The 27454-nt window shown below is 38.1% G+C and overlaps 1 protein-coding gene across 1 annotated transcript; it reads left to right on the top strand.

Moving 5' to 3' along the window:
* Nucleotides 1-27: 27 nt before the first annotated feature.
* fign (fidgetin) lies at nucleotides 28-19660 on the top strand. Its single transcript, XM_063888521.1, has 2 exons — nucleotides 28-193; nucleotides 17415-19660. The coding sequence occupies exon 2, from the start codon at nucleotides 17423-17425 to the stop codon at nucleotides 19628-19630; it is 2208 nt and encodes a 735-aa protein (XP_063744591.1). The 5' UTR covers nucleotides 28-193; nucleotides 17415-17422; the 3' UTR covers nucleotides 19631-19660.
* The last annotated feature ends 7794 nt before the right edge of the window (nucleotides 19661-27454 follow it).

Below are 27454 nucleotides of genomic sequence, written 5' to 3'. Positions count from 1 at the left end.
CTTCAGTCAGCGAAGCAGCTGTCCAGGGTTTGGAATTCCAACATGGCAGAGGCTGTGGTCAGTCTTCCCCTCACTAACTTGGAATGGTTTCAAATCGTGAGCAGCCGCGCTTAACCTCAGCGAGCCATTCATCTGCGCACTGCCCGGATCGATGGTACTATAAACCCTGACGCTGCCCTGGCACCTAACACAGGTAAGTTTCGTCCTGTCTATCAGCGATGTTGACAATTAAAAAGACAAACGGAACAGCCCTGTACGCGCAAACGCTCGCTGCAAGAGACTGTGCCGCGCATCACAGATCTTGCAGCGCAGTCATTCTGCACTAGCCAAGTGTCTTGTCATCGCTTTGAAAAAAGACGAAATTTAAACGCTATAAAGTTTACGGATTAGACGAGTTTGCTATTATTGTTCTCCTCTCCGTAGTTTAAGAAGATTGTTTAACACACGTCTGGATCCAGTCTCTTAAATAACTTTCCTTGCAACGAGAAGTTTCTGCATGCCAGCCTGAATAAAACTTGCCCGGATAACCGCAGGCGGGAGATTAATAGATGGGTTGTCATTGCGCTCTTACTGGGACAACTGCTGGCAAGTAATCTATTTTAAAAGTAAAGGGAGGGGGGCATCACGCTGGTTTAGCCTCTTCCTCTAATAGGCGGCATGAAGAATGTGTGTTTTATGTCATGACCACAGTCTCTCTCATGCTTCCTATTCTCTCGTTCAACTCGCGCAAGAAGTGACAGGCTTCAGCCGTGCCTGTGTGGCTCTCTGCGTCTCCATCCAGCGCTGCTTTAAATGTTCTTACATTTTTCCCGCATGTAGCGTTATACTTTTGTTCGTCTTAATGACATGAGCTAACTGAATACCTACCCGAGGAAAGAACAAGGCACCGTGCGTGTTTTAAACTTGTGAAATCCGATAGCTGACGAGAAAGTGGCTGTAATGAGAAGCAACCTTTGGAATTCCTCCTCGTGAAAATTCCGTTTCTGCTGTTTTCCCCTCTCCTTTTGTTTTAGGCTTGAAGACATGATCACTAGCACCAGTATTTATGGTACGTTCATTTTGTAATTATCAACGTTATTGTTGTTATATTTATGTGTTTTCAAAAGAGGCTGTTATTGCAGTATTACATTTTCTTCTTTGTGCATGTTTGGGTCATCTTCAAAAGTTTAGCTACTTATTTCAGTTTATAAAAATACACGGGCATAGCCCAGAGATAAGGGCAGTTTATATGATTAATTTCATACGTGGCATTATCAATTATAGGCTCAAAGCATCTTGTAAAGGTTAAGCATTTTTCATCCATATTAATTTGGTTTGTCTGACTTTCCTCGTCAACATTTTTTCTTTGTCATTGCACTGCTTTATTGTGTTTGCATGCATAACTCTACTAATGTGAATATTTTGCATAATAGACAATGGATTCAACTTATCCAGATCTGTTTAAAATTTACATTAAGAAATCTTATAAAAAACATTGTTTCTGCTTAATGTCCTTATTTAATCATAACATAAATACTTGCTGTAATTGCTGTAGCATGCCATACCATTCTAAACCTGTTATTGTTATTATTACAGCTATTGAAATCACTGTTGTTCAAATGATCCTTTTATAACAACACAATGAGCTTTATATGTATTATCTGGTACCAGTTGCATCACAAATACATTACATATCAAATATATACACTGTTAAATATATAAAAGATGATGGACAAATAATAAGTACAATAGACTTGTAATGCAAAAATGATTATGTTGACAATATTATTTTGTAGAGGTCATTTTTCCAACCCTTGTCTTTCAGGAAAACTTACCTTGCTTAAAGTTATTTTCTTAAGAAACTGTATAATACTTCATTATTTATTTGTCAAACAATATGACAATTCACTTGTGAAACTAAATCAAAATTGCTCGCAAGTTAGTTTAAAGTCATAAAAAGCTCTTATGTTCCAGTGGAAATGGTGTGTGACAAGCCAGTAAATGGATCTGAGCATGGATACAAAGTCAGGATGAGTAACAAGTTGTGTGCTGTCTCTCTTTGGCAAACACTTTGTCCTAAGCGAACCTTTTCCACCTCCATAGAACAATTTACTTAATTGTGTTCACACATTCCATTTGCATGTTTTCCTTTGAGAGGAAATTAACATCATCACCAGTGAGCTGAAGTATGTTTTCATTCCTCTTCAAAATAACAGCATTGCAGCATCCGTCACTCAGTGGCAAAAAAAAAAAAAAAAATGTACATTACTACCACGTTCATTATGTCTAAGTGTTTGGTTGTAATGTGTTTTTCTAAAGTGGGTATTACATTTGTTGGTCAGGTTTTTTTTAAAATATATTTAGACTCCCTTCCATGAATCTGTGGTGGGTATTTTTATTACAAATGAACTATGGTTTTATTGCTCAGATATGGATACTAAGCTTGGTGGCAAATAGTTTGGAGCAATTATTAATAATTAAACGCATATCCACAAATTGCATCTACTTACATTTTGACTACCCTCTGCAGTCTATTCAAATGTACTATTTTATATTTAATCTCCACATGAATGCATGTGTCTTACAAGAAATAGAGTCTGGAGAGTATGTATTTAACCACTCCCTTGGATCCTTCATTCTAAATATCTTAATTATTAAGAACAACCTGAGGATCTTTATCAGAGTTCAAACCCTGGAAGGGTTCCATGTCTGAGCTCCTGCAGCGTGTTAGGTGATTCTCGTAGGTCCTTACTTAACCCCAGCCACCTCCGGTGTGCATGGCAAAAAGCTGACAGCTCTGTTTATTTCTGAAAGGATAGCATTTATGATAGCATTCTGAGCTGATGCTTGACGTGAATCTCTGAGCCGATTTGGACGACAGATGCTGACCCTCCTGTTTTTATCACCCTTTTTTTCTAATCGTCACACACGTTAACACTTTCAAAAGTGAGTGTAATGTCAAGAAGTTGTGTGGCATAAACTGCGGTAAATAATAACACAAACTGATATCGCTGGGATAGAAATAGACTTATATTTAGTTGTGTCATAGAGACGGTTGAATTGGTGGCAGTCAGTGCAGACTACTAATGTAGACGATTCTGAAATTTCAAACCTATGAAAGAAAATACTGCTTCAAAAGTTTATATTAATTGTTCTTAATGCTTAATGCATCACATTGATCAAATCAGGTTTCAAGAATTTTCAGTATTTTTCTTGTGATTTTCGGACCGTTTTAACAAGCAGTATATTTTTAATCACAGTTGCGCCTAACAATATAAACCAAATGGAATCTTCAGTCTCTAACATCTGTATTTTATTGTTGTCATATGTCTGTTTTGAAGCATTTTAACTGATTTAAATGTTCTGTCCGTAATTTGAAAAGAGTAGCACTATTAGTAATGGCTAAAATTGACAGCATTATTTTAACCATTAAAAGAGGCAAGCGGTGTAAGTCTGTATTAGAGACACAATGTATGGTATATGTGTTCAGTTATATTAAAGCCAGGTCCCGAATACCTTGGGCTGCCTCTATGTAAACACCCCCTGGGATGTCTGCAAACGCTGTCTGTAAATTGATGAAATATTAATCTTTTCAGATGGATCTATTTGTCAGTTACTACAAGAAATCCCACTCAGCCTCTTGACTATATTTTATGAGATCAATGCAGGATTGTCATGTTTAAGCAAATATGTTAAGTGGTGTCTTTCCCGGTTTTCATATAAAAAGCCAGGGAGTCCCCAATGGATAAAGACGCTGGCAGTAGGGACAAAAAATCTCCAGTCTCTCTTTTACTATTCAAGTATTCCTCCCTCCCTCCCTTCCTCTCCTTTCTTTCCCTCTCGTCCCCCTCTCTTGTATCCACATCTCTGTCGTTCCCTCCGTGGCAGCTTGCATGTTATCTTTATGTGTTTCTCTCTACGCTGACAATTCTTGCAGTGATCTAAGTTGGACTGCATTAGAAAGTGGAGGCAGCTGTCTGTTGCTATACTGAGGGACGTGTTTGCTCTACTGCAAAGATGAAGGACCATGAATCCTTGACATCTTCCCTTTCTCCCCTCCTCCTCCTCCTCCTCCTACCATCTCATTTAGACACAGCGACTGTCTGCTCAGACTTGTTTTTTCTCCCTCTGAGTGACAGCATATGGCATGGACATTTTCTAAAATGCATGCACCTACCATTGACTGCTTGTACTTACCCTTCATATGTGTCCTAGCTACAGGCCTGTTGTATGGTTTGTTCCTCTTATTCAAACAAAATAGTAACAGTTTAATTTAGTTCACATATTCTACTGGATTAAACCAAACAGGCTGCCTTTATGGAACCTAGTGTGGATATTTTGTCTTAACGTTTCACCGCTGCCCGCAATTCAAATCTCTCTATACATTTATGTGGTTGTGTTGTAGCATGTACTTCTTATTTAGATGTTTATATATGCATCTTTGTAATTGATTTTGTGTATGTATGCACTGTATTTGTGTTTGTCTGTCTGTTTCTCTTTGTGCATGTTGTTTTTTTTACAAGGGAAGAAACAATGCCTTGCTCTCCTTTCTTTTTCAATAACAATTTGTTATAGAATAATTCATGGTTTTATGATATAAACCAAAATGTGCCTATAGAGCTTATATATAACTTAATGATTGATTATAAAAGAAACATGTTCATAAGTCATGTTGCAACTCTCCTTTAGTCAGGCCTTTTATACTAGACATTATTAACATCGAGTATGGCATGTGTTGCTTTAAATTCCTTGTTCTCCTCATTTCTAACACATCGAAACAGAGGCTTTGTTTCATCTCCTTCACATGAGGTGTCTGTGCACTCATAAGGAGACGAGGCAGCTCTGCGTCTGTGGGGGATTGTCTATTCTAGCCAATCCCCAGGTGTACTAAACTAGGTTTAGCTCTAAGGCTTTTAATCTGGATTTGTAGGAGATTCATGTGCATTCATAGATTTGCCTCTGTAATTATCATACCCCCAGTGGCAGCCAGAGAGACGTTTGCCTAAATCACTGATGTCCTCATTACACTGTTTACATTTTAATTAGACATGGTAAATTCTTGATTTTCTATTAGTGGACAAAAGGATTGGATGTTCTCCTATCTTAAATTCAGAGAAGATAGTCCAAGTCTAGAGTGTTGCACGGCTGTAAGCCTTTAAGCATTGTGTGCATCTCCAAAAAAAATGGATTTTCCGAAGTGCCTGTCTTTTTAATGCAGTGTTCTTAACATCCCCTTACAATGATTCATAATGTTTATTCACTGAGAGTGTCATTTGTGGTTTTGTGAACAACGTCTAAATGCAATGGCAATAGACACCTCTGGGACGATTGTCTGACCAGTTCTTTATCATATAAAAATATTAAAACATTTATGACTGAATCTGCTTTCATAATTGCTAATTATGTCTTTAGATGAATGATGTATTGTTACTCTCAGGCAGTGAATATCCAACCCCCAAGGACTTTGATTAATAACAGAATCTGCAATTCCATGACTTCTGAAAATCGCTGGCACTTTGAGCTGCTATTGTGTGCCTGAGTACTATTGCTTATCATTGAATAACCTTGGTGAAGAGGTGTTTTTCCCTGTCCTTCTTCCAAGGTGTTTTTTGTATTGCATGCTGTTGGGGAGTTTCGTATTGTGAGAGAGCAGCAAGCCTTTCACAAGAGGATAAGAAAAAACTCAATATTTTGCTGTATTGAAATTCTCCTTGTGTTCTCACAAAACAGTGTCTGACTAATCTGGCAATCGAGGCCGCTATTCTAGCTGTTCTGAAAACCCATGCAACAAGAGAACCTATAAGTATTTAAAAAAACATCACATTTGTCAGATTCATGAACCGAGGGTTTGAAATGTAGTAAACTCTTACGTTTGTCTTGATGCTGACCTGTCTTAATCAATATTACCCCCTTTATTATGAAAACACCAAGTCGAGCTGATCTGCTTTAATTCTAAAAAATGTAGTTCACTCTAAAATAAATAAGAGATGGATTATGTAACTAAGACTAAAATTAGAATTTAAATATTCCCACAGAATAACGCTATATGTCAAACATTGTATTTCTTCATTGCGCGACAATTCAATTGCATTATAATTCATGTATTGAAATAGATGCTTTACTTAACTTTGCTATCTATATTCAAGATCATGCAAGGATTTGCTTTGAATACAAACGGTAATCTTTTGACTGTTTTTCATTGTCGCATTCATTACATCCGATGCTAATTGTCTCAAATTGATATTTGTGGCAATTAGCTAAAGCGATGATCAGACGAGATGGGGGCTATCTGTGTTTTTTTGCAAAGTTCTCAGCAATTCATTCAACCTCTGTGGAGATGGTGGGGGCTGACAGGTTGGCATTTTGCCAAGTGCTGGCAGTGGGGGCCAGGGATGGCAGAGGATGGGTTAAGGTCTGCCTGATGGTGGGGAGAGGAGGGGGATGAACCGAGTGAAGGGAAGAGGGGATAGAAGGTTCAGTATACGCTGCCATAAAGGTTTAAGGTGTCAGGCTGCGGCAAGGCAGCGGGTGTCTGCAGTGTCACTGAGAGGTGACCACAGCAGCATGCACAGGAGTGAGGCAGAGCGACTGGATATCTGAGCCAGATGTTATGTTTATAGTCCTTCAGTTATTACGTATATGATGCTGTGTTAGTTGACTGCATATATAATTTTTTTTGCTTTAAGGTAGCTTTTATGAGATGTAGATAAACCTTTGATTTATAAGGTGGTTAATCTGGATGTAAAAATCTTTAAATATATATATATATAAGTTAAGATTGTGTTTGTCTTTTGATTACTTGTATTTTAATGCATACTTTAGATGAATAAAGCTTCATTCTTACACATTAACTTCAGTTTCACTATCATGTTGTAAGTGAATAGTCACTAGGAGTCTTGTTGCTTGGCGTGTGGCCGATTTGACAGCCCTCCTAGAGTCCACATGAAATTATATTAATTTAAATCTGAAAAATAATAGTGAGAAAAAAAAGAAGAGCACTGAAGACTTGAGCATAATCACAGAGCTTTGTGAGGGCTGACACTCCTTTTGTGTTCATTATCAGGAAATCACCTCAGGGACTCGTGTTGACTTTGCATTGTCTAAAATAGCCATTACAGTGGAGTGCCCCGCGCTCGCTCGCTTCCACTTGAAATATCTGGGGAGGCAAGATGGAAATACCAGAGGTTCGCAGAGAAAAACTAAACATAGTATAAACTCGCACTTTAGCAAAGTAAATCAAGCCATTTGTCCAAGGTGCGCTTTGTAGGATGTTTTTGGCACTAAACAAAGGCTTGTCTTCAGTAAAAAATATAGATCCCAGAGTATTACTGCAGAAACAAGAGGCGGAAAGAATGACCTAAAGTGTTGAGCTGGTTGCTGCGAGCTCAAGTTGACCACAGATTGTTTCTTTACTACGGTTAAAAAAAACAAAAGTATATTTTTGCTGTTGTATTTTTAACCATATTTAAAGGAAAAATCTATTAACACTATTTCATTGTTGGCATCAAATGCTGTGCACATGGTTTGTGTCAGCATTTTTATACTGTACAGAACAATAGTAGATTCATTCACTTGGAGCATGATGTTTCTGCAGTCCAACCCTGACTGCATCGCCTCTCCCACATCTTTAAATGGATCCCATGAGTCCTCAGCGCTGTTGTTTCCATTATTCATTTCAAAACTTCCATGTAGCACGGAGAGGCTAGAGGGGTGAAAAATAATTTTGTGTCTGAAAAAATTGATGTGGAGCAAAGTCACTGCTTTATGCAAAGTGTGCCATGCCTGGGGAGCATGTGAGCTGCCGTACTGTAGGAGGAGTGAATGCTTGGGCGAGGGACTGACTGTATGTGTGTGTGTGCCTGCCTGTGTGTGTCTGCTAGTTCCTGTCAGTCTGTCAGTTAGGCCTAATGTGGCTCCCTAGAGGTACCTGGGGGAGACCCATCTAGCACCCAGTCAGCCTCTGCTGGCGGCCAAGTGGTGACAACGGGTTCCCACAGAGAGAGGAAGTGTCATCGCATGTATGTAAACTAGTGACAGATGACTGGAGACATGTGGCCTGTAGACACTGGGTCTAAAAGTAAAGTAGTTTTGCCTCTTCAACTTCCTTTATCTCTTCCCACTTGAGACTTCAGAGAGTGAGCGTGAGGCTCCACAACAGCAAGGAATACATTGACAACAAGTCAAAGATGTGAATAAAAAGGATGCAAATCATTTGGCATGAAAAGACACATGCTATGTGTAAAGGTTTTGTTTGTTTAAAAGGCTGCTGCAAGTTTTTAGTGTGCAGAGCTTCAGGCAGCTTTTCTAGGTCACAGGTCATGTGGGTCAGTGTTACACTCCCTGTAGCCTCACTTCAACCCTCTGTCTGGAAATAGAACATGCAACGTCACCCAGCCAGGAGGGTGGTAGATTCCAGACCTCAGTGGCCAGGGGCTGCACATGTGGAATCTGCTCGTGTAGTTGACCCCAAATGTTTGAAACTAAGAACGCTCCCAATAGGACATTGTTATTTCATGCATACTCAAATGAGCAAGGCTGTACGAATTGCCTTGTACAAAGTGGTCGGGTATACTCTTCACTGTCGACTGTTCACAATTCATCAAGGGAACTCACGCTAGCCAGAGGCAGATTTTTTAACAGTATGCACATAACCTGTAAGAGAGGCAACACATAACAAATAAACTGTGGAGTAGTTGTTTTTAATTACACATTTCAGCCAATAGGCAGTTTGCTGTATACAAGCCTTACAAAAGAAGTCCATGGAGCACTTCTGCTGTTGGGCTTATTTCTTATTTAGGAAAATATATATATAAGACATGTATTTAAAGAAAATAAGGCTGCATTTATTTTGAAGGGTATATAGTATTTGGGTTGCGGAAAATATCAAATCTGAATAAATATTGTGTTTCCATGGTTGGTTTTGGTTAGAATTTACACTAAATTGGCAATAAATCAAATTAAGTTGCTGATGTATGAGTTATCATTCAAATAAGATATAAAAAATAATATTCAAGCCAAGCCTGATGTTGCTTAACATAATGATCTCAGCCACACACAGTGAGCGAGCAGCCCATTAATTGAACACTGATATCTTAGGAATCAGTTCATCCTTACTAAACATCTGATCAGTGTTTGTAATAAGAGTGAACGTATTATTGCAGTGTTGAGTATACCGGATGCTAACATATGAGCATTTGTGAGTTGTGATATTGAACACTTCGCCCTAATAGTGATCATTTGAGAGAAAGCTGCATGTCCTAGCGACACCTCCGGGTCCTGCTTTCTACCCAGGGATGTAAAATCTATCAGCACTGATGAGTTCATGCTCCATCAAATATATCTGTGCCAAACTGTTTATTGTGAGCTCCAATGGTGCTATTGTGCTATTCTCGAGTCTAGTCCATGTGATGCAAAGAGCCAATTCACATTTGCGCAATGGGTGACCCTGGGTTGTGTATATTGATGACTGGGATTTGTTTCTTAATAGAATTGTGTCTAATTAATTAGTGTTTAATTGGTTGAGCTTGTTACATGCAAGTGCTGCACAATGTAGAACAATCATTGCTTTAAACTGCGTATTGAGGTCTACTTAATGAAATGTGGGAAATGGATTTGTTGTGCCTGTTTGTTATCATTTATGTTTTTTTTTAGTCATTTAAGTCAGACAGGTGTTAGTTAGACAAAGAGTGTGTGAAGATTCCCACCTCTCAATTTCTATTAACCACAGATCCTTTTTTTTCTTTTCTTTATTTCATAGTCTATTTAGAAACACTCTGGAATAATTTGCATTTGCATGGTCCTTCTTGCTTTCCACATCTCTATCAAAGCACTGAAGTCTTTGAAGGCTGCCACTCTCTCATGCAGCAGACTCACAGTGCTTTACACTTGTTTTCAAAGAAAGCTGTCATTCAGAGCCTCTTCCATACAAATCACACTTTGCAAACATGTTTTATTTTGTGTCTGTGTGGTTGTGAGAATAAAAATGTAGACTGCATCGCAGGTTTTTTAAATAATTTTTCAATGAAATCCTTGGCCTCCAAAGCTTGCCATTGTCATTGATTTGCTATATGCAAATGACATTGCTGTTTCACGTACTTGCTATAATGTATACACACACCTAAAGTAATGTAAATTAGATATAAAAATGTAAAATGAAATGTTAACATGAACCGTGCCAACCATTGTATAACACATGGAAGTCTGGCTACAGTAAATTCAGATTTTAGTCTGCAAATGGGTGTTTGTCTTGGAAGTAAAATCCCTACAAAACCCAACATTTACTTTACTGTTTCATATGGAAACATATTCAACCACAGGAAAAAATATGATCCCAAGGTTTATAGATGATGGCTGCGAGTTCTGGCACTACTCGTAGCAATCACTCCCAATTATCACAACGAGAGAAACGTTCCTCATTAATAATAGCACTTCAGGTTTGCTCAGTATTTCTGGTTATCAGTCAACAGTTGATTTTCTCTCTGCATTTAATACTAAAAAAAAGCTGAATGCCGGCTTGATTGTACTTCGTATTTTTCCTAATAGATGCCTCAATCAGAAAATTTCATGGATTTTTTCTGTTGCAAAGATTTTGGTTTTAGTGTCATCCTCTTCAACCTCAAAAACAAAGTTAAATTACGTGAGCAGATTTTATAGACATTTACACTTTATAATATTAAGCTTAGACACTATAAACGTATAAGCATCAAACTTTTAAAACATTTTTGATTGCAATACATTTAGTCACACACATAAAGTGCATTAATACGCATTTCCTAGTTAAACCTAACTTACTTTTAGAAAGTGAATGCTGGTTTTCAGCTCCATGGTGCTGTACTGACCATGCCACCTTAGCTCTCAGAAGCCATTGTTTGCCAGTGGGCGAACCAATCTCCTAGACCACTCTCTCCTTGTAAAAGTTCCCCTTTATGGCTTCACTACTGCACTTCAGTAACTTTATTACAGTATAGCTGAGAGATTTCTATTTCATATTGACCTAAGATTGCTTCAGTTGTCTCATTTCACCTTTTGTCTGGCCTGTGTTGGAGAAGTGACCTTCTTTGAGACTTACAGTCGATACCATAGAATGCTTCTGAATGCTTGGACGAAAAGCTGGCAGTGGTTACAGGCAAACATCCTTTTTCTGTTCACTTGGGCATTTTCAATTACAGTTCCATTTGAACTTTTAATCACTTTAATATGTGGGAAATAATAAGTTAAACGACAGACATTCTTTTATGTATAACATTAGATCAAATGTTTTAATATTGGTGTTTGCCATCTGATTCTCTGAGCTATTTTTCCTAACAGAGAAGCAGTTTCTCTGTGAAACTTTGAAGTAATGCCACTGGCTGTGTAACAAAGACTCGTTTTTATTCTGATTTGTATGTTAAGATCACACCGTGAAGTATTCGATTTTTTTACAATGCATTTTCCTTCCTGTCTAGGTTAACATGGCTGTAAAGTCTAATGGTTGGAAGTGTAATCACAGTTGTGAATTGGACCAGTGAACAAGATAATCTAGTAATTTCCAATGGGGCTCAGCCTGTTGGTTTATAAATCAGATGGGTGGCTTCTGGTACCACCAAACTGCTGCGTCACAGGAGAAGTCAAGATGTGCTAAATGTGATCAAATCCAGATTTTTTCCCCTAAACCAGCCTAAGCCTCTTTGATTGGAGTCTTCCTCAGGGTAAAAGGACTTTGGGAAATAAAGATGTTACTGAGTAGCTTTTGGTCAATGAGTCTTCATGTAGCAAGGTCACAATCTGCCTCTCTTCTCTTTTGAAGTGTGTAAGTGATCCCTCGAGAAGCAGAGAAACCAATTCATAGAGGCTCGCAAAAACCACTGCCTCTACTGTACATGCGCTCTTAAACAAGTTTCAGGAAGTGCTTGAATTCAACAACTGTGTTCTTTTAACTAACAAGCCATTTGAGTATACATCAGTATTATGCACTACAGAACACTTTAAAGCCTGTCTCCTATAATTGTCTTAGTTTTATTCAGTGTACAAGTTTTACTTGTGAGTGGAGAGCTGTTAGTCTAGCATGTGTGTGGATTTAGCAATACTCAGGGTAGTAACGGAATATGTAGCTTCCGGGGCTTCTTGGCCTGAAGAGTCATGGTTTAATTAGCATCACCGAGACAGAAATCGCAGCTCAGAGAATCTCTCAACTTCACGATTTACTCTATTACATGTTCCCCTCAAGCCAATAGAGTTTATCATTAGCCCAGATCAAAAAACCCTGGGACGTGAGGATATCCAGGGTGTGTAAAAGAATGCACTATGATATCAAATTTGAAGATTACAACATCTGTGTAAATTCACTGAGAATCACTCTAAAGTTTGCTTTATAGGGTGTGCATCTTTAAGGACAATAGCCAACTCAACAGATGAGTAACTACAGTAACTCACCTGTTAATATCAGACATAAATTATAATTTGTGTATTATTTTTGTGTCTGTTTTGAAAATCAATTGCAAATATGCTTTCTTGTCAACAATTCCCAGGAAGACAAACCCCAATAGCTTTAGTCCATCAACACAATTGTTGTCACTCGTCCCCAAGTCCTTTCTTTCATACTGAAGTGTACATTTTTAACAATTTTTTTAAGCGAGGCACTTCAATGTTTAAATTACATTCCTACTTTTGTCCTCACTCTTACCTTTTTATTTATCACTTTACAGCCAAAACATTTTTACACTAAACTCATGTTTATGCTACACATTTAAAAAGGCTACTTTAAGTCATTTCAAATCCAAAGTGGGAATTTTTAGAGTGAAATTATAGATTGATTTCTGATTGGCATTTACATCTTCTCACTACATTTCAGATGAATTCTTTAGATAACTCTAGCACGTTTTTTCTGTTACAGCTTTTACAGCTGCTGTTAAAATATTTTGCTGCTCTGTTTTTAGGAACCGACTGCAAGATGGGGTTGGTTTCTCAAACCTTTTTTAAAAGACAAGACATCTTAAAATGCAAATGACATTTACTCTACCTGCAGATAAAAGTATTATATTTTGAGGATGTATACTTAAATTCAGAGGAAAAACTATGTAGCATTGCATTGTCTTACTGGTAGTATGGCATACAGTTTAGACGTTAGACGTTTTTTTTACGTTATATAGCTTTCTTTGTGAGTATTGCATGACATTTACAACATGACTAATTATATTAATTAACAGATTAATTAGACACAGAAATGCCTTTTGTGGATACACAAAATCTAACATATTTTAAGAATAATCTCATTAGATTTATTTTTTAAGATATACGTTTTTATTCATTTGTTTACATGTTGTCATTTCAAGTTGTTTGAGGTGTGGCAATTTTCCAGTAAAAAAGGGTAGTTGTAAATACTTTTATTCAACAGGTGTCAGTGTATTAAAACATTTAACACTGTTTTAATAACTAATGTGTGTGTATGTGTTTAGTAAAGAAGATAGCTGTAAGAATGTGCTGTATAGCTCACTTTGCTATTTCTACGATCCTTAGTCTTATTCTGATAAGAAAGACAGGAAACAAAGTTGTCTGCCTCCCTGACAGGTCAACTACGATAAACTTAATGAAAGTGTAGGCATGACCAGTCATTTTCCACCTTTTGTATTTGGATTAGTATGAAATCGACTAAGATTGGTGGGCTTTGATAGTGTGGAGACATGTAGTAATTTGCTGCCATGGGTGGTCAGGCTGTGCAATGTATGTGCAGTAGCCCTGGAAAAGACAGTGACTGAAGAAGGCATATCTTTTCTAAATGAGGGGTTAAATGGCACCCTGCCGTCTAAAGATTGGAATTACTGCCACATGGAGATCTAAATTGAGTTTAAACAGTCTTAACTTGATATGTGAGATGAATGAGACTGTAGCTGTACCGATTACTGCTTCACATTGTATTAGAGTGTTTTGGCCCACCCCTACTTAGAATATCTCCAGTGAATTTCAATATGAATATGAGCTTGTTTTTATTTATAAACGTAATTACTATCTGTCTGCAATATTTGCACGCTTGTCAAGTAGAGTGGTTTGTGTGTGCAGAATAAAAGCAAAAGCTCCCATAATTATGTTTACGTCCGGTGATGAAAATCCCAGGGTTTTAATGATCAGTAATTATAAATACTTTTCGGCATGTCTACTGCCTCAGCTGGGACTATTGTGTGGTGTGAAGTGCAGAGTTTGTGCAGCTTAATTATGACATTGTACATGACTAAATGTACCAGTCTGCTTTAGCTGTGCAAAACACTTCTAGTGCATAATCACGCTCAAGTCTGACTTTAAAGAGCTCATTACAGTTAGTTTTCTAAAGAGCGGCTTATTAAACACAGTTACCTAATAAGCATCTTTGGTGGTGCAAATTGGTAAAAATGGTAATGAGTCTGATTAGGCCACGTTTCAATTACGACAGCTTTCACTTCCCTCCCCCCTCTCCCTATACCCTCCCAACTTCCACTCCCACAATTTGAAAAAAGGAAGGAGAGTCCAGCTCTTTATGCTTGGGAATCGTCCTGGAAGGCATTTTGCTCTCTTTTTCTCTCACTATCTTCTTTTTCTCTCTCTCTGTCTCTCTCTGTCTCACATACACTCACACACATTGAGAAAGAGGAAAAGAAAACCGCTTTGCCACCTCTGTGCTTCCTTTCAGCAGAACAGTAATGAATAGAGAATTGTGCAAGCGGTGGTCCAATTTACGCAGTGGGAAATTGGATGGACAGAGTGGAGGCCCACTCTTGTTTGCTTAAAAACAGCCTAGGCTACAGGATTAATAGTTCCCTAAAAGGTCAGCATCTCTGTTTCATCATGGATGATCACTGAACCACAAATTAAACACCATAGCGTAGTATTACGCCATGGCATCACATGTGAAATGCATCTTGGTTCCACCTGCTTTATTCAATATGATCATCTATAAAAGTTTAGAAAATAAAATGTAATATTTAATCAACTATGGTTAAATAGAATTTACATATATGTGTTTTTTCAAATTCAGCAACAAATGAGTCGACCTGAAGATAGACACGGATAACTGAAAAAACATTTATTTTCTTATATTACCATCATTTTAATTCACCCCAGAGGATTACTCAGATCTATGAATTGACACACACAATGGTCCAACAAAGGCTGTATTTGTTGGTGGTTGATCAGTGGAATTTGAGCTGGAGCCCCGAGGCTATCTGAAAACATTCCACTAATGGAGCGCTCTGTAATTATAGCATTTCAAAGAAAGACAAAGGAACCTGTGGATGTTGTATCTGAATTTTCAGGCAGGTGGAATAAAGGACAACCGTTTTACCGTAATGCCAAAGTAAGAGATCATTATGCTAATGTACGGCTTGTGAGTGCACATGTATGTCTATTTATGTGTTAATGTTTATGTTCCTACTTGGAAGTGGATGCATTGCCTATCTACTCAATAACCTTTGTCTAAATCAAAACATTTGAAATCTGATTTTTGTTCGCATGAATCCTATATTCCTCATAAGAGAAAACTGGTTGATTCATTGACAAATATGTTGGTGCTACTCATGTTGTTGCTATTGTATATAATATTACAATTATAATCAACATAGTTAAAAAATAGCATTTTATCCCATCATCCCTTTTATCTGTAGGTGTTATGTTTTATTAATAGAACCTACCTTTTGCATGTAGAAAAGAAAATGCCTTGCTCCATACATCCACATTTTCACTTTCTGTATAGAGTCAATGTAATTCTTTCCCAGTTTTTTTTATAGCAGTGTGCTGTATTTAGATAATTATCTTAGATGGATTGCATTTTATAAAATACCTAATGCTTAAAGATCTCAAGTACACTTTGCGAGTAGCACTCCTTTGATTGTCCAAAGTGGCACATTAGCAGGATTAACAGTAATAGAAGAATCACACTCAATAAGCTGTGTGCAATTGTGTTATTGACTAAATGTGACTTGAGTGTTAATGAACTCTACTGAATGATTTTACAAAAACCATTACCCTGATACTTACACTGCGGTGTCAGTAAATGCTGTGAATGGATGAGATTTTGTTGGCAGACAACCCAGCACTACTTGCTCTAGCCCAAATACATTCGTTTTTTTTTTTTGTTGTGAGGCGAACACTTTTCATGACATTAAAATAGGAAAAATGTCAAATTCAACATGTTGATGAGGAGATATTTAGATGCAATAATAACAAAAGACATAGGGATAAAAACACGTTTTCATATTATATATAGGTTTTTGGTGGAACATTTCTGTTGCAGCAAAGAATGGGTAACATGTTTATCTGTTCAGGTTTTTTGCCTCTGGCTTTTTTTTTCTTAATCATTAGCTTGGATGGTTGACAACCATGTGAGACATAGCATGGATCCCTTTGACTAAAACCTTGTAAATTAACACAATTAGTGCAGCATCATCCTGCTAATTAGTTCCTGGTGTCTAGTGTGGTGGGTGGGCAAATAGCTTGTAGGGAATCAGAAGGGAATCCGCAAACACTGCGTTTGTAATCTGCCTCTGGACAGTGGCTGTTTGTTGCCTAAATCCTATGATATGGAACTAATTTACTCAAGTACAAACTATAGTATCCATCTGATTTGGCAAAAGCAGAAAGCATTACAACGGGCATTGAACGTTTTGTTAAATATGTCTCCTTTGATATCTTCTTGTAGGTTTTGGTCGGATTAGTGTGGGTGTATTATATGCAAGGCACTGCACACTATCTCTGATTGTTTTGAGTTGTAACCTATTTTATAGACTACATTCTTTGGGGCTATCCTCTGATAATCCTAAACAAAGAAAAAAATGATAGCATGCGTAAAAACTTTCATTTGCAGATTGACTTTAGGATTTAACTTGATTATTTATGTCATTCAAACCCTCAAGGCCATATAGAGTTGCTGAGAGATGCTGCAGAGAAAAAGACAAGTGAAGCACATTTTTTTCTCCCCTCCCTCGCTCTGTGGACTAGGAAGCAGTGGGCAGACTGGATGTGGATGTAATTCATGCTGGGCTGAGGGGTTTGTGTGATGAAAGCAACAGAGCGCTGCCAAGAAAGATTGCTTTGCTGCTCTCCTCCAAGTAGATTTGAAACTGTCTCAGAATGCCTCAGATGAGAGTTGGATTATAGACTGACCTGCAATGTCTGTGTCATTCAGCCCTGTGTTGGGTGGATTATGGCACACTAACCAGGTGTTAGATCCTATACCCTCATACTGACCAGATGTTTGTTTTCTTAACATTGTATTTTGTAATATGGGAAACATTTGATTGTAGTTGTTGTTCAAACATTTACCTGATTAAACCATTAATACAAATTAATACATTATAGTGTTTTTTCCACAGTATTTAACTCCCTCTTTTTGATGTTTATAGGACATTTAAAAATATGAAAATATTCCATTGATTATTAACCATGATTTAATTCTTACTTTGACATTTTTCTCCCTTATATGGAATATCTAGGTCTAAAGATGCAGTGGACCCCAGAGCACACACAATGGGCAGAACAACACTTTGACATCTCATCCACTACCCGCTCTCCAGCACACAAAGTAGAGGCCTACCGGGGGCACTTACAGCGAACATACCAGTATGCGTGGGCAAACGATGACATCTCTGCACTGACTGCCTCCAATCTGCTTAAGAAATATGCAGAGAAGTACTCTGGGATCCTAGAGGGCCCAAATGAGAGAGCCCTGCTGTGTTCCTACTCTGATAGCACCACTGGACTCATGAATGGAAGAAAGTCAGAGAATGAGTCCTGGCAGGAGGGGATTTACCCAATGAACTGTGCTCCAGATGTTATATCTGTGAGCAAAGCTGGAATGACAGCTGCCCTACCCCCTACAGATGTGTCGGCTAGCATAGGCAGCTCCCCAGGGGTGGCCAGCAGCTTGTCTGAGCCCAGCTACTCCAGCAGTAACTGTGGGAGCCACACAGCAACTACTCTCCACTCGGGCCTCCCCTCTCAGGAATATACTGCCAGCTACAACGGCTCTTACCTGCATTCAAGCTACAGTGGCCAGAGTACCCCGGCTCTCCCCTCCCCCCACCCCTCTCCTTTGCACAGTGCTGGGCTCTTACAACCACCGCCCCCACCGCCTCCCCCTGCCTTAGTGCCGAGCTACAACGCCGGGTCTCCCAACTACAATTATCCTCCAACAGGGTATCCTTCTCAGACTGCAATTGGCCCTGGTTACAGCCCTGGGGGAGCACCCCCTTCTGCGTATCTGCCATCCGGTATTGCAGCTCCTACACCAATCCCTCCCTCCACACTGCCCGGCTACACCTACCAGTCCCATAATCATACACCAATTGCACCAACACCGTTAAATGGCAGCACATCAAGCTCATTAAAAAGAAAAGCTTTCTACATGAGTGGACATGGAGATATGGACTCTAGCTATGGTAATTTCAACTACAACCAACAGCGCTCTTCACAGAGTCCAATGTACAGAACAACAGATAGTGTCTCAGATAGAGGCAATGGCTTTGACAGAAATGGAGATGCATCGTCTTTAGCTTTTAAGCCAACCAAACAGCCAATGTCTTCTGATCAACAAAGGAAATTTATTTTACACTCTGGCAGAGCACTAACTCCTCCAAACTATGGATCAACCAAAAGCTCTGTGGGTGATCTGAGAACTGGTGAACCCTACAGCAAGTTTGGATCGCCAATCATGAGCGAGCAAACTGAAGAGCACAGACAGCACCTCTCTCACTCCCTAACAGGGCCCGACATTGGTACGGCTACCTCGTCCATCCATGCTGCAGAGGAACAATTGAAGAACAGTGACTCCAACCTGGTGGAGATGGTAACCACAGAAATCCTTCAGCAGGGCCCTCCAGTGGACTGGAGCGACATCGCAGGTCTGGATATGGCCAAAGCAGCCATCAAAGAGGAGATACTGTGGCCCATTTTAAGGCCAGATATGTTTAGCGGACTTGCCACATTACCTCGGAGCCTCCTTTTATTCGGACCTCAGGGAACTGGTAGAACGCTGTTGGCCCACTGCATGGCAACCCAAATGGGGGCGGCCTTGTTGCAACTTAGCAGTTCTGCTCTGGTAACCAAGTGGCTCGGGGAGGGGGAAAAGATCATCCAAGCTTCTTTCCTAGTGGCACGGTGTCGCCAGCCATCGGTGGTGTTCATCAGAGAGGTGGACCTGCTGCTATCAGCTCAGGTCAGTGAGGATAGCCCAGTGAATCGCCTCAAGGCTGAGCTCCTCATGCAGCTTGACAGTATTCTGACCTCTGCTGAGGACCATGTCCTCGTGGTTTGCTCCACCAATAAGCCTGAAGAGATCCCTGAGTCCCTACGGAGGTACTTTGCCAAGCGACTGCTCATCCCCTTGCCTGATGGGACAGCACGACATCAGATAATCAGCCAACTGCTCTCACAGCACAACTACTGTCTTAGTGATAAAGAAATGTCACTACTGGTTCAGAGGACAGAGGGCTTTTCCGGACTGGTTGTGGCTCAGCTGTGTCAGGAGGCTGTGGTAGGTCCTCTTCACGGCATTCCTGGTACTGATCTGTCAACCCTCCACCCAACTCAGATGAGACCAGTCTCATACCAAGACTTTGACAGTGTGTTTTGCAAATTCCAGCCCAGCATATCACAAAAGGAACTTGACATGTACACTGAGTGGAACAAAATGTTTGGTTGTAGTCAATGAAAGAGAGACATTGAACATCTTTTCTCAGTAGTTGGCCTTCAGTGATCGAGAAAAATAACGAACAGTGGTGACATGAATATACAGTAAAGAGCAAACAGATTGTCCTTGATGTTACACAAAAGCTAACAACCTGGACACCACACATTGGTAAATGCTGATTGAATTCTTTATATGGCTCTAGAACTCAAACAACAAGGAAGAAGATGCCCCCCATTTTTGTATATACATATATATATATCTAAATATATATACATACTATTCTGCTGATCTTGAGATTTAGTTGCTACCAAGTGCCTGAGGTGGTGCTGTTTAATTTTTGTTTTACTTTTTGCCTCACAATCTCCATTGGTGACATGTGCTAATATGAAGAAAAAAAAAAGCTTTAAAATGAGACAAAAAACTTGCTCTCTCTTTTCCATAAGTGTTCTACAGCTGTTTCTGTTTTGTGCTCTCTGTGAACAGTTGTGGTTTATTTGGGGTAAATTACATTTATTGATATCATCTCAGTTGGGCTTCAGTACCTTACAAAGGTTTTATGTGTGCCGTTACAATAACACTCACATATGTCTTATCTTGGATGAATAAGGTGAATTTAGTTGTACTAGCCTATCCGCAATGAAATTACAAAAAACAAGTATCATTTTACAATGTGACTTCAATCTCAACAATACATTACTATGTATTTGACGTTAAGTATTGTTTTGGTGGTAATTCACAGTGTTTCACATAAATGTAAAATTGTAAATTTTTTCTTTCTCTGTTCTCTTTTTAAAAACTCAGGAAAGTGATGATATGTACAGTACCTCATACGCTTGTGTAACATTTGATATAACATCATCAAACCATGTAAGGCTATATAATACCTCAGAATGCTTAACATGAAATGAGAAGGTCCCTACATTGAATGTATGGCAGTGATTTCGGTTTATTTACAAGACAAAAAAAAGTAATTTGTTTGGAGATCTGTACTCGAGCTTGTGATGATGGTGAGCTGGGAGAAATTTGAAAGGTGCAGACAAACATCTCGGGGTGGAGGGAGAATGTGGCCCCAAGCTATTTCATTCCACCCTGCTGCTGTTTTATCAATAATGAAACCTAAGGATTATGTATAGCCTAAGTTCCTTTCTACCTCAGTTTGTTAGTTATCTCTGAAAGACAAATACATGAAGACAGCGAAAGACAGCACCTGTTCTGCTTGTTTGATGAGGAAACCTTTGGAGGCAACACCAAACGGTATTTTATTGTGTGCAAAATCTATTAGCTTTACATTGTTATAACTCCCATGAACCACAATATACACTTAAAGGGGGATACCACTGAATATAATGGTTGGGATACACATCGCCTTTGCCTTAGGACAAATTGGTCTGTGTTAGCTAACATTCACCAGTGGATGTTGTTGTTGCTTGTTTGGCCCCTGAATCTGTGACGTCAAAGGAAAAATGTAAATGTAAAAGTTATCACAGTGATCTTTCGTAGGCATTCTCTGACTTGAAACCAGTTCTATGATTTTAATTCAAAGTTTACAGAAGTATTGTTTTATCTGTCTTAGGCCATCATTTTAACCTTCATAAATTGAGTGGCATTCCTTTTTAAGAAAATGTTTTAAAGGCTAGTCTCACTGTACAAAAAACTGTTTTGTTTTTTTATTCTGTTTTGTATTTTTATTCATTTTAACTGTTGTGTTTACAGTGTTATTAATCTCTATGTGCTGCCATTACATTTCCATACACTTTTTTTAGCAATGAAAGAGCAAGACTGACAGCTGAATTGGCAAGTAAGAAATGTTATTGAATGTACTACGTCCTCTGAGCAGTAAGGAAAGCAAAGCACACGCACATTAAAAAAATGCCACTGAAGTAGATATCACTGTAGGTGTATGTGTGTAATTCTGCAGAGGAACTAAAGGACCTTGTGTTTGTTTTTCAAACTAGATCCTTTCATGTTGTTGCCTATTGCACATTTTGGGATTTATACATTGCATCCACACATAAGCATAGAAACTACGTAGCAGCAGGGAAAGCTTGCACGCTTCTCAACATTATATCTTGCTGTAGTTTCACATTATCTGTGTTTTATAATCAGAGATATGTACACCAGCATTTTTTCTTAAATGCACTTATGTTACATAATGTGTTCAAACAACTAGACACATTTGATTTATCCAGAAGAAGAAGGATCATTGGATTTTTTCCAATGTGTGAAACATTCAACATACCATTTACACAGATTCTTTATAAACCAAATCTTAAGATTGGATTTATTGTTTCCAATATACTGTTAAATAGCAATTTCTGTTGTTACACAAACCGCATAAACTGATGTTTCCTTAGCCACATTTCATTTACACATGAAAGTGTGTCGCAAACTCCGGTTGGATGCTTCAAATGTGTAACGTGTATTTACACCGGTATTAATGGAAAATAAGTTTTTTAAATCCCCTCTAATATTGTTTAATTTCTTACTATTGTTTGAGGTGTTTATTGGTTGCCAACTAAATCCAAAGTGAAACACATTTCTTTGAAATATGATGACTTGTAAGAAGAAGATGTGAATTTTAGCGACCTTAACGTCACACTTTGGATATTTGTGTTTTTAAAACATTCACAGGGAAAAAAACTGTAAACCCCTCGGTGTCATTCTGTCTGGGTTTATGAGAAGTCATTTACTTCTAGCCTACATTAGAAAAAAGTAACAATTTAATAATCTTTAAAACTAAAATCACCATCGATATTAGCAGACAGTCACAAACAACCAGTGTGTTTTTACACTGGAATATAATTGTGTGTCTGTGATTGTGAATTTCAAAATGAAATTAAAATCATTGCAAGGTATTTGACAAGAATGCGATAATAAGCCCTAAGTCCCATTAACATGCGCAGATTTCACAAGTTTAAGGAGGAGACAGTTCATGAACTTACAAAGAGAGGTAATGTGTGTTAAAAGGGGTAAATTTGCACTCAAATGAAATCTACTTGTAATAACTCCAACAGCAAAGGTTCATATCACATTTTAATCTTTTGTCTCCAGAACCGTGTGTAGAACAGGGGTGTAAGGCACATGGGAGCCATTTACAGTTTTATGTTTTAGTTTACATCACAGCTAGAGAGTAAAAAGCCTTCAACAAGATCTGATATCTGAAGGAAACAATGGCAGTTGTTAAGGTGGATGTTTATCATGCTATACGTGCTATCATTGAAAATTGTGCTTTGGTAGATGGGGGGGATTTCAGTCACAACCAACATATGAGCAGAAACTATGATAAGCACATTGAGTCTCACAGTGATGCCACTTACTCAGTATTTGTGTAATTACATTATGTTGAGGACTGCTTAAGACTTTGATTCCATTCTTATGTAGTTTTACAGTCTGATATTTTCTTTATAACCATTTCTACCTCATTGCTACATATTGTACATGTAGTACTTATGTCCTGTCATTTTGAATGTCATGCATTTGTGGATAAAACAAGGAAAAAAATCAAAAAAAGGAGAAAAACAAAACAAAAGCTTGCCCTTGAATTTAAGCAGTCTACCTCACAAAGACTGTCTTTACACTGTCAAGTACAAGTCACATAAAAAATATGGCACCTTGAGGGCAAAAATAAGGTCGACCTCCTCATACTACTGTTTATTTACGATACCACATATCCATTGAATTGCTGTTGGCTGTGTAGCTCTTCTACAAGGTCTCCAATGCAATTACAAATGATTTCCTAAAAAGAAACAAATTGCTTTAATCCTTTGTGAATTGTTGTAGTGCGCATGTTAACGTGTATGCATGTGCACTTGCAATTTTACATGCAAGTATGAGGGAATAACATTAAAAAAAAATCTGGGTTTTTACTTTTCATATTCATGTACAGAGAATAAACTTGCACATAGCTGTACGTATTGTACATTTGCTAATGATGTACAGCATACATAATGAAAAATGCACCACATACATGTTTATATGTGTGTATGTATTGCCATACTTACAGTACAGTCGATTTAAATGTATTTTAATTTCATGGTACATAAAGGTTATTGAAATACTAAATAAAGATGTTTTCTTTTTTTCCTGGAAAGTGGATGCATTTTGTACCGTTTTCCTGATTACATTTGCAATGGTGTGATCGTTTTAAGCCTGTGCTATTTCCGTTTCGAGCTATTTATTGTAGAAGGCCGTCTTAGATCCATGACAACTTAAATCATAATTTCTCTTATTTCACTAGAGTTCAAAAACAATATGAAGTAAACTAATTTGGTTCACATCAATTAAAATAGGCTAATGTTAAGGCTTACTTTTTATTTCACTCCTCCCACAATTACACCTGTCATGATCCACTATAATACAATTTCCTCCCTGGCATTTTTTTATTACCAAATGAGAAGCTGTGGTTGAGATTCCTCTTTCATGTTAACATTAATACGTGTTCTGTGCAATCTACACAAATGGGTGCAAATTATCATTAGATCTATTTCTGCAATTCAATGATTCTAAACAGGGTAAAAAAAACACTGGTTTTACAGAAAGAAAAACATACATTTTGCTCCTGTATGCTAACACATGTTGGGGTAATACATACATTGGACAAAAAAATGTAAACAAAACATGTTTTCATTTCCATAGAGCCTTTTGAAACAAAATGTTGCATACAATGTGGAGTAAGTTTAACTACAAAAACTAAGGATTGAGGGAAAAAAGGTAATTTAATATTGCCCCTGAAAACTCCCCTCACCAGCATTGACCAGCTTGTCAAGGTGAGAATATTAGCACTTGAACCACCTTGGAAAACTGTCCTTGGATAATGGTATTGTTCACTACTCTTGTTAAACATGACTATTATGCTGAAGAGCTGATAAATTGTGTCTAATTTAAAATAGGAGTAGTTAATTCAAGTATATTCTAGACATTTCATCTCAGAATGAACAACTTCGTAACATTTCTAATAATAGAACATGTTCTCTAAATTGTATCTAAACAAGCAAGCTACAAATTCAGTGTGTACCAGGAGGTAAGTGTCTACGCAACTTATGTTTCTGATGACGATGAACCCATTTTCCATTATAATGTGCGCCAACTGAAACAGACGTCCAGTGACTCCTTAAACAGCCTTTACAGTTGAGCCTCTTCATAATATTGCTCCTTTAGCAGGTTGTTGCCTTTCACAGTGTTAACTGTGACTGATGTTTGTTGGAGATAAAAACATCTAACTGCATATGCATGCACATGCTTTGTTTTCATGTTAAACAGTGTCTATCTTGGACGTGTGCCTCAGCAGCACGTCTGTTCTGAGAGAAAGCTAAATGGATAGATATAGATACATTCCACATACTGCTGTCTCTGAAATTCTCGCAGCAAACACGCCCTTTGTTTCCTTGCTGTGCATTTTTAAACAAGAGCCATTTGACCAGGGGGGAAAAAAATCAGGACTGATAAGAGAAAAAAATTAAGTTGAGTCAAACAAATTACACTCAAGTTATTAGTGGCTATTTTGTAAATATCAAAGATCCACTTGTCCCAGTGTTTGGTGCTTCATTTGCATTCTGATGAAACTGGAGTGGATGTGTGTGAACTCGGAGGTTATCTGTGGAGCTGCAGCGCCGAGCAGCCGAATCAGACAGCTTCGCAACCGCATGGCTCAAGAGGATGAGCCACAGACCTCTCTCAAATCACTTCCTTCATAACAATTAAAATATGCAAAGTGATAATTTTCCTTAAGTAGCCTTAAATGTGCAATCTATTTAAATGTGAGGGAAATTGCCTAAAGCTTGCCGTGTGTGTGTGTATATATGTAGGGGGTTGGGATGGGGGATAAATTATGCAAATAACAGAAAGGACTCTTGAAAGCCTATTTTTTCTGTAATAATCATTCTGTTTCATTTAATTTTTTGCCTCTTATTAAAAGTGACAGTTCTTTTGCTCTTTTCTGATGGCTATATCTGACACCAGCCCATGGAACTGACTGCTACACTAAATGGTAAAGCATTTTTGTAGCTTTTAGATGATGGTTACATCCACGAAGTAATTATGCACTAGAGAGTCCAGAAATAAGGTTTAATTACACAGTAATCGCTTCTGATGGACACTGGGAAGTGTGAGCACTGCCAGACTGCAATCCATCAATGACAAACCTCTGGCCAGTTTTAATTCCTCCTCATTTGCATCATAACCTCGGCACCAAGTTGCACAAATGCTGTTAAATGTTAATAGGACCTGTCTCTCTACTCAAAATGGATGCTTAAGCCATTTCAATTCTCCCTTTTTCTCTATATCTTTCGTTCACTCCCTCTCTCTCACCCTGTCTCCCTTATAACACACACACTCTATCTCACACAGTCCATATCTCGTCTCTCTCGCCTCAATTCTCACATTCTCATGAGTCTTCACATAAATAGCCCCTCTTCAGAGGGGAAGCTGAGCACAGGAGACAGTGCGCGGTCACTGCTGTGCTAATTGGGAGCAACATGTAAAGTTTTATCTCTTGAGTGCTAACAAACCGTACAGACAAGTATAATTCCTTGCCGTGTCTGTGTGTTTCTGTGAGTACAATTGGGGAAGACACACACACACAATTACACAGCAGCAGAGCATAAAGGTTTGTTCACGCCATGTGAGGGAAGGCCCTCAAGTTATACTGAATCTCCATCCTAGGCCCAGGGGACTGGACCAAATTATGTTTTTATCAATTTAAAATTGTTATTGGTGCGGCAGAGACATTTCTGACCCTCTTCAGACTTGTATAAGGTTGATTAAAGCCATGATGTCTCATTATCAACCTGTCTCCTTCATGTATTGTACATAATTTCTTTATTGTACATGGGACATCCTGGTGTACTGCAGTGCATTTTAAATGCACATGACAGCTTGCAAACTGTGCACATTAGACCCAACAGAGCACTTGTAAGAACAGTGTTTATTTATTGTAATAAGACAGAAAACAGCACATTTTGTACTTCACTGATTCCCCTGTGTCATTAAACCGACCATATACACTTAGATATTTATTATATGACCTTGTTAATCCCAAGGCATTAAAAGCAATTTTATCTTGATTTGAAAAAATAATGAGATGTATGGAAACAAAGAAAAATGTATTTGCAAGTCAAACCATGACCCTAGAAAATAATCAGTGTCCTTCTGGTTTTCTCCAAAAATATTAAACAACCTAAATATTTACTTTTAAAACCATCCAGAATTCACCTCCAGCTGTAATTACAGAGAACCAAGTAACAATTTTTATTTCTGACAGGCAATACAGAAATACTTATAGTAACAATATTAACATTTAGCAGCACTTTAAAACAGTGCAAGGATGTTGCTATCATTCATAAGAAAATATCATATAGGGATTCTGTCACACAATATCTAATCTATATCTTTCACAGCCCTATCTATCAATTCTATTTTAATGACATAAAGTTATACCTCAGATCAATTTAAGTCGAAGACATAGTAAGAATACTCCCTAACGAGAAACCCCTTCATTTAAAAGTTTACTTGAGTAAAGCTACCAAAAATTAGGAAAATGTTATGATTAAGAATAATTAAAATTTCTGCAAAAAATATACATAACTCTTTAGAACAGTATTATCGATGAATGAATACGCAAGGAGCAGTGGGGTGCAGAACATTTTCTAAACTGATTTTACTTTACTAAATGTTCTGCAAACAGAACCTGAGTAAATGTATTTAAATCCCACCCATGATTGATAGGGCTTAAAATGCCCTCCTGGATTTGTTCTCTTAGTTATGACACTGTTGTGTGAGTTGATATTAAGTCATATATATGTGTTCAGTTGTAATTGAGAAGAGATTAGAAGAATCTGATGATTGTGG

Source organism: Eleginops maclovinus, chromosome 7, assembly GCF_036324505.1.
Source record: "Eleginops maclovinus isolate JMC-PN-2008 ecotype Puerto Natales chromosome 7, JC_Emac_rtc_rv5, whole genome shotgun sequence".
Taxonomy (NCBI): Eukaryota; Metazoa; Chordata; class Actinopteri; order Perciformes; family Eleginopidae; genus Eleginops; species Eleginops maclovinus.
The sequence above is the reverse complement of the archived record's forward strand: the minus strand, read 5'-3'. Positions and strand labels throughout refer to the sequence as shown.